Source organism: Gambusia affinis, linkage group LG08, assembly GCF_019740435.1.
Source record: "Gambusia affinis linkage group LG08, SWU_Gaff_1.0, whole genome shotgun sequence".
Taxonomy (NCBI): domain Eukaryota; kingdom Metazoa; phylum Chordata; class Actinopteri; order Cyprinodontiformes; family Poeciliidae; genus Gambusia; species Gambusia affinis.
The window spans coordinates 6816797-6825430 of NC_057875.1; the positions used below are offsets into that span (position 1 = coordinate 6816797).

The window sequence follows — 8634 nt, forward strand, 5'->3', positions numbered from 1 at the left end:
GCACGCTGCTCTTGTTGCTGCTGCTGCTCCTGCTGCTACTGATGATGATGATGGGAGGGAAGTTTAATCCAGCTGGTCGAGCCTCCCTCCTCCTGTTGCCTTCATGCTAAAGAGTAATACTAAAGTAATGTCTGATTAATCTGGGTCGAAACGGACTGGAATCAACATGAAAGATCTCTTTGTTCTCATGTGTGAATAGTTTCAGATTATTATTATTATTATTATTATTATTATTATTATTATTATTATTATTATTATTATTATTATTATTATTATTATTATTATTATTATTATTATTATTATTATTATTATTATTATTGGATGGATGGTATGTGCTTAAATTTACAAGACAAGAAAGATAGAAAGAAGAAGAAAAGACAGGAAGAAAGAAACTAAGGAAGAAGGAAAGAAAGACAGAGAAAAGAGTCTTTTTTCCTTCACTTCTTTATTATTATTATTATTATTATTATTATTATTATTATTATTATTATTATTATTATTATTATTATTATTATTTTGATGATGAGTCTGATTATGAGTTCAAAGACTGCACTATCACTCCTGATACGAATCTTATTTTGTCGAGCACGAGTGTCTTTTATTTTGAAGGGCTAAAAGTTAGGAGTCCAGCACGCATGCGCACAAGTAAAGGCGACACATACACAAACGGAAGACCCGGGTATTGGAAAGTAAAGACGAGTAAGTTCATAACAGTAAAACAATCTTGTTTATTGTCTTATTCTTTTTTTTATAGTAGGGCTTTAGCAGTTAGAGCAGCTTGACTTAAAACATGGTTTATTTTTGTTCTCGCGAAAAGCAGTTTCTAATGCTGTTTCTGGGGAACTTTTAGCTAGCTTACTAACTTCTTGAACTGAGACGAGACTGTTTGGGAGTTAAGGGGCTCTTAGGGTTCAATATGTAAGTCGTGTTTTGTCCCTATCAGTGCCAAACACCGGGAGCCCACTGGATGGGCTGTGAATGCGGACAGCGCCACATGGAGGCTGTGCTGAAAAACGTGAGCTGTACCGTGCAGCTGCTGGCAGTGGCTGCCCACAGCGGCGTGGTGAATGAGTGGGATGAGCAGACCGTGACCAGGGCTTTTCACTGGGCCAGGTACTGTGAGCATATTTACAACAGGTTCCACGGTAACCCCGTCATCAGAGGAGTCCTGGAGAAGCAGCTGCAGCTCACCAATCACAGTTTGAAGGAAGCTCTTCCTGAATACAACGCAGTGTCGTTTTTGGATCTGGGACGCTGCCAGGACCTGCTGCTTCTCTGCCTGTTGAACAACTCTGCATTGCCGATCTCCATCATGAAGATGCTCTTTGAAACCAAGGCCTCCGGTGATTGTACAAGCAGCGACTATGAAGACGTCAGAGGTCTATGTAACCAGATCATTCAGTGTAAATCTGCCTGTACAGTGCTGCGTCCCCTCCTGGGGACGCAGCACTGTTGGTGCTCTGTTGGTGCTGATGCTGAGGTTCAGGGAGAGATGCTGATGGAAAGGTTGGGGTCCGTGCTGAGCCAGAGCAGCGATCCCCACCTGGCGGAGGACTTTCTGAGCCCTGTCCTTCAGGAATTTGAGGTTGCAGTGGAGCATTTGTGTCCAGTCATCGCTGCAGCTCTGCTGACAACAGACTCAGCTGCACAAACCGCCTCTCAGGATTTTCTGCTGGACTGGCTGCAGAGTCGGAGCGGCATGCTGCAGCACATGTGCACTGCGCTGCCTTCCAAGGTTCTTGCAGACTTGGCAGAAAGACACCAGAAATTTAGAGATGCGTTCTGCAAGTTGCTGAAGAAATGGGCCTCGGAGATGGAGTATAGGGTAACCGAAGGCGAATGGGTTCACGCTGCTACAAACTCTGCGGTGTCTTTCCAGAAAATGACAGAGCATTATTTGACCCTGTTTGAAGCCTGTCCCTCTCTGAGGACGGAAATAGAGGATGAACTAAATGCACAGAGGATTGCTGATGGAGACTTTGATGTCAGAGGTCTGAGTGTGTGGGGGGACATTCTGTTGGCATTGAGAAAGTGACACTCAGACCTCTGGTTTCTTTAGAACTAGAAGATATCACCAAGTTTACATGGTAATCTGTCTGCGTGATGTCTGTAAATACTAAATAAAATAAACTGTACTGCTTTCCAAAAAATAAGACAAATAAAAAGATATTTGATCATCTGTTTAGTACTGCTTTTATAGTTATTTATATTTATTATACTGGTGTTTGCTATTGTTGAGCATTGTTCAAGAACGTTTTTTATGAAGTGGAATTGAACAATAAGGCAATAAAAACATTTTTCAGGTTATGTATTTATGTGTATTGTTATGTTTTGTATCATCAGGTATAATATCAGAACTAACTTTTGCATGGTGAGGACTCGTTCTAACCGTGCCAAAACATTTAAAATATGAAACAAAAAAAAAATATTGCTTTCAAACAGAACAACTTGAAACCAAAGCATAAAACTCTTTCAATTAATCATTACATTACGAACAAAATACAGCATCTGCCTGTCACTGTGGCCCATACAGATTTCATGCTTCACAATTTTTTAAATCTCTCTTCACAGGTTTTGTCAAATTGTAATCCTTATGAATGATTTGATCAAAAAGATCAAAAAGGCTTTGATGCAAATTTTGATTGCATATTTTCTTACACCGTGACCGACTCAAAACTGAAACACTGTAAATATTACAGAAAATACTTCAAATGTAAACCAAAATAAAATCAAAGAATAGGAAATAAAAAAACATTGAACATGTTAGAGTGAAATAAATTTTCACTAGCGATACTCTGTGAAGAAAAGCTTCAGTAGATTCACACTGATGTTGGTAGAATCAGATAGTTGGGAATAAAGGATTTCTGTTTAGTTACCATAGCTACGACAATGTCAGTGTTAACTGTTCTGCGAAAGAGTTGGGGAAAATGTGTCAAACCAATAAGAAATAGTTTATACATTTATAAGAGTCCTGCTCTGCTCTGCTGAGATAGTGATGACTGAGTTTATCCAGTTTCTTTAAGCAGGTGAAAGCAGTCAAGAAAAACTGTAAAACAAGTTTCATAGACTTTCAAAATTCCTCGCTTTATCTGTAGGATTGCAGAATGACTAATCATGATGCACAGTATATGCTACATTACGGGATATTGCTTGTTGCTGTTTGCTTAAAGAAATACAAACAAAGGTTTTTTTTGTCAGGTGTTGACAGGTGAAAAAATAAAAAAAGCTGACTGAGTTTTTTAGAATTTAGATCAAATCATTTTTATTTCACAATAGCCTTGACCTAAATCTAGTAGAATATATGCACAGATTTTTTAAAAATTGTTTTTCAATAGATTATTTCTAAGTTAAAATATTCAGATATAGATTTGTTTAATAAGTAATGACTTTAAAGTGCATAAAGTAATAAAACACAATCAGCAAAGCAGCCAAACACTGAATTCATTCAACTGTTTCCTAACTACATTCTCCAGAAATGATTTTTCCCTTTCTCTCACACTATCTGTCAACATCCCCTCCAGCGCTGCTCGCTCCAAACCAATACATTTTGACTGGCTTCATGCCAGTCATGTGACTGGACTGGTAATTTGCACATCTCAGACTTCACCTTCATGTCGAAGCACCTCTGTGGACGAGGGATCAATTAGTGAGACTCTGGCCTCTCCCTCAGTCAGCCGGTGTGTGACAGGTCTCTGTCAGACGGCGGATTAGAGCAGAGGAGGAAACACCAACACAGCCACGGCTCGTTTAACACGCCGCAAAGGCAATTCACGTAGAGACAGACGAGGGTCAGTGGGCAAGGGCAGCTCCTACACAACCAATTTATTTCCAGGCAATGAAAACATATGCGTCAGGCTGGAGGAAATCCAACGACTGAGTAATCTGACTGATCTATTGGGAACAAACACAAAGAAGAAGAATTTAGTTTAACAAACCAATGAGTTTTTAATATAGTCTTGCCACTAAGGAGATTGTGGTTCTCACTTTTACTCTCAGCCTCACACATAACTGGCAGGAGGTGTGAGCAGTCATGGCGATGACTCACATGTGTTACTGACTGACTTACTGCAAGATGACAAGGTTTGAAAATGCTCTGCCTATAAATGTCAAAGCTGGAACCTGATTTCCTTTTTGTTTTATTGAAATAAAATACCAGTTTGTATGAAAGAAAAGAAGTAAAAATCTTCAATATGTCATTTTAGAGAACAAATCTGTCTATTCTTGCAGGGAAGCAGGGTATTTTTTTGCATTTCCTCCAGCATCCCTCCTTCCATTTTGCTTTCTGATATTGTTCTCTATCAGCGTGGGGTGGCAAACTGCAGTGAGACGTGCTGAGAGGGGGCACTGCTGTTCTGCGGCGTCCACAGGGTCACGGAGGATAACATTCATTAAAACTCAGACCCAGCCACCATCTGGTGGAGTGAATAGGGATTTCTCGGAGGGGGTGGGCTGCTGAAAGGGTAGAGCCCTCCCTCGGCACGCGCCTAAGCCGCTCTGATTGAAAGGGGGGGGACCCGTGGTCACACCTGTGTCCCACTCAGAACATGATGGACACCACAAGAAAAATAATTCTGAGGAAGATCTGGACTCTGTTCTGCATTAGCTTCTCAAGTTAAATAAGGCTGCCAGAGGAGCTGTTGTTACAGTAACTAATTTGCATTTTAAAGAAAGGGAAGGGTTTTTTTTTTGGCCAATAATCTGCTGAAATATAAAGAAACTGAAGTGCAAAACAACATTAAGCAGGTTTTTATAGTTAGTTAGGGAAAAGTCAGCTCATTATATATCCAATATTAGAGAAGTAACTGTCATATCTGGTTTAAGAGGTTTAATTGGAAAATATCTGCTTTCCCTTTCAGTTTTAGTCCCGAGGAATTAGATAAAAAAAAATTAAAACTACTAATAATAACTCAAGAAACCTGATTGTGAATTGAAATAAAATGTTTCTGTTTTTCAAGAAAGGAAAACATATTCAGACTGTTTTAGAAGACCAGATTTCAAACATAACTCACAATATGTAATTTTCTGCTGTTTCTATCATTATCCCATCAGCTTTATATTGAACCTCTGTGTGTGAAGCTTTGCGAGTGTCTATGGAGGTGTCAGTGAAATCTGATATGTGGGAGGAGAAACTAGATGGACAACAGCTGGATCACATTCCTTTGTATTCAGCAAATCTAAAGAACAAAAAAAAAACAACCACGGACTTTCTTGTATTTCATTGGACCGATACAGAGCCGTGCATAATTGTGAAGTGAGTAGGAAGACATTTTCTTACAAACAAAAACAACATAAAAACAGGGACAGTGTGTGTAATTTACCGACCCCTGTGCCTCCCCCACTCAGCTCCTTCAGACTAGCCAGCAGCAATTAGCAAACACCTGTTGGAACCACTCATCAGCTGAGTTCATTATAGGAGATACTTCTCAGTGAAAGGGTGGTAAAAATGCTGTCAAAGGGTTAATAGAGGAACAACGTTGTGATGACTTCTTGAAGGCGGAGTTTCAGAAAGAGCTGGAGTTTCTTAAAGATACAGAGGCCTTAAATTTTGAAGTCAAATTTCTTTTAAGTCATATTTGACAAATACAACATTTTTACAACAACTGGGGGCAAAATAGTTACATGATTGTGGTATAAATGGCACTATGTGGATGGAAAACACATAATAATATCTTTAAGGAATGTTTAAAGAAGGACTAAAATTACCTCAGGTTATTGTTTTTAGCACTTGGTGGTACTGGGAACTGAACAGAAAGAAAATACCCTACAATTGGCAATATTTGCACTTAACAGAAGGAGGATTTTTTTTTCGTTTCACCATGCTGGCTGCCTCTCATGCCGAAGGATGATAACCAAGAGCAAGTGTGTGTGTGTGTGCATATATATATATATATATATATATATATATATATATATATATATATATATATATATATATATATATATATATATATATATATGGAGGAGACTCATTTATAACATTTTCTGTAAAGCCAGTCTCGGCTGTCTGACTCTCCACTAATAAAGCAATTAACAAGGGGATTTATTTATGTGAATTTATTTGCCCCTAGGTGGGGGACTGTGCACCAGGGAGGGTTGTCATAAAACAGTAATTACTCCGATGCTGCGTTGAAATGTGAATCTGTAATTACTTGATCTTTCAGCGTATGATGGAGCTGAATTTTCCATGGGAAATTAAGGGCTATTGAAGCGGCGAGGAGGGAATGTCGAAGACATTTGGAGGAGGGATCAGGAGGATAATTGCATGCAGACAGACTCTCAGGGGAAGGGTGCAACCTCTGTCATCAAACACTCATTCTGGCCAAGGCCTGATCCCATTACAGTCCCCAAGGAGCGACTCTGCACCTGCCCCAGCGACCCACAGCTCCTCAGCTCTCCTTCACGCACCCACAGATTACACAACCAGGCAGGGACGAGAGTGACTAAGCTTTGGGATGCAGCAAAATAAAGCATCAAAGATGCAGGCGGGAGAACTGCTGAGAGAGTTTCACCTTGAAATGCTGACAGGTTTCTATGCGCGCCCACAACAGGCCCGTCACAGGTGTAACAGCCATGACCTCGCAGCCTGGTTAGGCACGAGAAAACATGTTCCACATGAGCGGCGACACAATTGTGTTTTCCGTCAAATTAGCGTGCACTGAAAAGCGCGCGGTGCAACGGCAAGCGTTAATGGCCTCCCTCCTCGCCCTGGCGGATCATCAGAAGAGAAACTGGGATTTGTTGTAATTGCTGCCGGGGCGTCAGCTGGGGGGAGATTCAGACATGGAGCTGCTTCCTGTGATTGAGTTATCAGTCAGGTTTCCACGCTCAGACTATCAGTCATATGCAGAAAACCAGTCGACTGCTGAAGCTCCCATCCACACAGTCCAACATAAGAGAGCTGTCTGTATTCTGCAAGAGGCTGCAGTTGTTTTCAGTTTGCTTATGCACTGCAAACAACAGACAACGAAAAGCCAGTGAGGTGCACTGATAACACATTTCTTAAAGACCTGGAATCAAAAATAAGTCTTTTATCTAGGATCAGATTCACATGACTCATCGCCGCCCACAGGGAGAAAATGCACAGCAAGATCCACACATTTTAATACAACATGATGTACTTAATATAGAGATTAAAGAGAAATCTGTAAATCAACCTTAATTATTCAACATGATTTACTCTCTCATCAAGTTGATTACCAGATTAATTTGCTAGACTGACTTTAGAAAATCTGCATGTTATGTCTTCTGCTTTTCATTTTGACTTTCCGTTTTTATGAAGTGGTAAGAGTTTCTATCAACTGGATAAGAGAAGCAATTCACTCACTTGCAGATTTATTCTGTTTATGCTTTTTGTCACACTTTAATGTCAAATGATAGTAATAATTAAAAAAAAACTATATCAGACAAATACAACTTGAGTAAATATTTAAGTTATCATTTCACTCATTAATGAAGAAAATGATTCAAAACAACCTGGTTGTTTTTTCCTCATGATGCCATCAAACTATGAAAAGTACCAATGTACCGCTGCATCAAAGAAACTCTCATCATGATGCTGCTACACCCGCAGTACTTCAGACATGGGATGATGTTCCTTTGCTTTCTTCTGACTTTGCTAAAAATTCTTCAGACTTTTAACAAAATACATTATCAAAAAGCATTATGGGATTTTCAAAAAAAAAAAAAAAAGGAAAGGCCAATCAGATTCAATGTTCATGAATTTTTATACAGCATCCATACACACAGCTCTGGAAAAATTGAGAGCCCACTGAATTCAAGCACCTCCTGGTTATTCTACCAAATATTGATTCCTGAACTCTTCCTGAGTTCAAACAAAAGTATTGTTGCTTCTAAATGAATATGAACTTGTTTTCTTTGCATTATTTGAGGTCTGAAAGCACTGCATCTTTTTTGTTAGTTTGACCATTTCTCATTTTCTGCAAATAAATACTAAATCTGTGACATGTCATAAAATAAAAGAACAATATTCATTTTACTCAAACATATGCCTATAAAAAGTAAAATCAGTGGTCTATTAATTTTTTCCAGAGCTGTATTTTTTCTCAATGGTTTTCAATTTCTAATTTGCAGATGAGGCATTAGCTTTATGTACATAATGATAACGGATTCCATCTTTGAAGAGTATTGATCATCTAACTGTTGCACTTTATATAAAAGTAAATCAATAGTTGTATTAAATTTATCAGTTTGTTGAGTTTATGTGCTGGTAGCAAAACCAGAGCAATATATAATTCTCTTTTTTTTTAAGAATTTTTATTTCAAAGTTCGATCTTTTTCCAACACAGGAGAATTTGAGGTGTGGCCGAGGATCACAGTTTAGCACACCAACATGACGCCTCTGGAGCTGCTTTTCTCTGGACATTCAAACCAGAATCCAGTGCAGAGACGATGCTCCTTGTTCTACAGATGGTAAGCCTGCTTGCTTCAAAAATTACTGCTCCTGCAAGGCTACTGAGTCCAGTAATCTGTCCTACTCTCCAGAGATGTCTTATATTGATTCACTAATGAGAAACATAGAAAGAGCAGGAGATGCTTGCACAAGGTTAACTAGTGAAACAGATTGTCTTCAGTCTGTCCAGGATACAGTAAATCACCAAAACACACAGCCAAATA

General features: G+C 39.1%; 1 protein-coding gene across 1 annotated transcript; it reads left to right on the forward strand.

Annotated features, from left to right (window-relative positions):
* The first annotated feature begins 616 nt into the window (after positions 1–616).
* On the forward strand, positions 617–2185 carry fancf (FA complementation group F). Its single transcript, XM_044124438.1, has 2 exons — positions 617–699; positions 944–2185. Exon 2 carries the CDS (start codon positions 968–970, stop codon positions 2033–2035), a length of 1068 nt encoding a protein of 355 aa, XP_043980373.1. The 5' UTR covers positions 617–699; positions 944–967; the 3' UTR covers positions 2036–2185.
* Positions 2186–8634: the final 6449 nt, after the last annotated feature.

Coding starts and splice junctions, on each gene's coding strand:
- fancf (XM_044124438.1), top strand. CDS start 968: ATGGGCTGTGAATGCGGACAGCGCCACATGGAGGCTGTGCTGAAAAAC.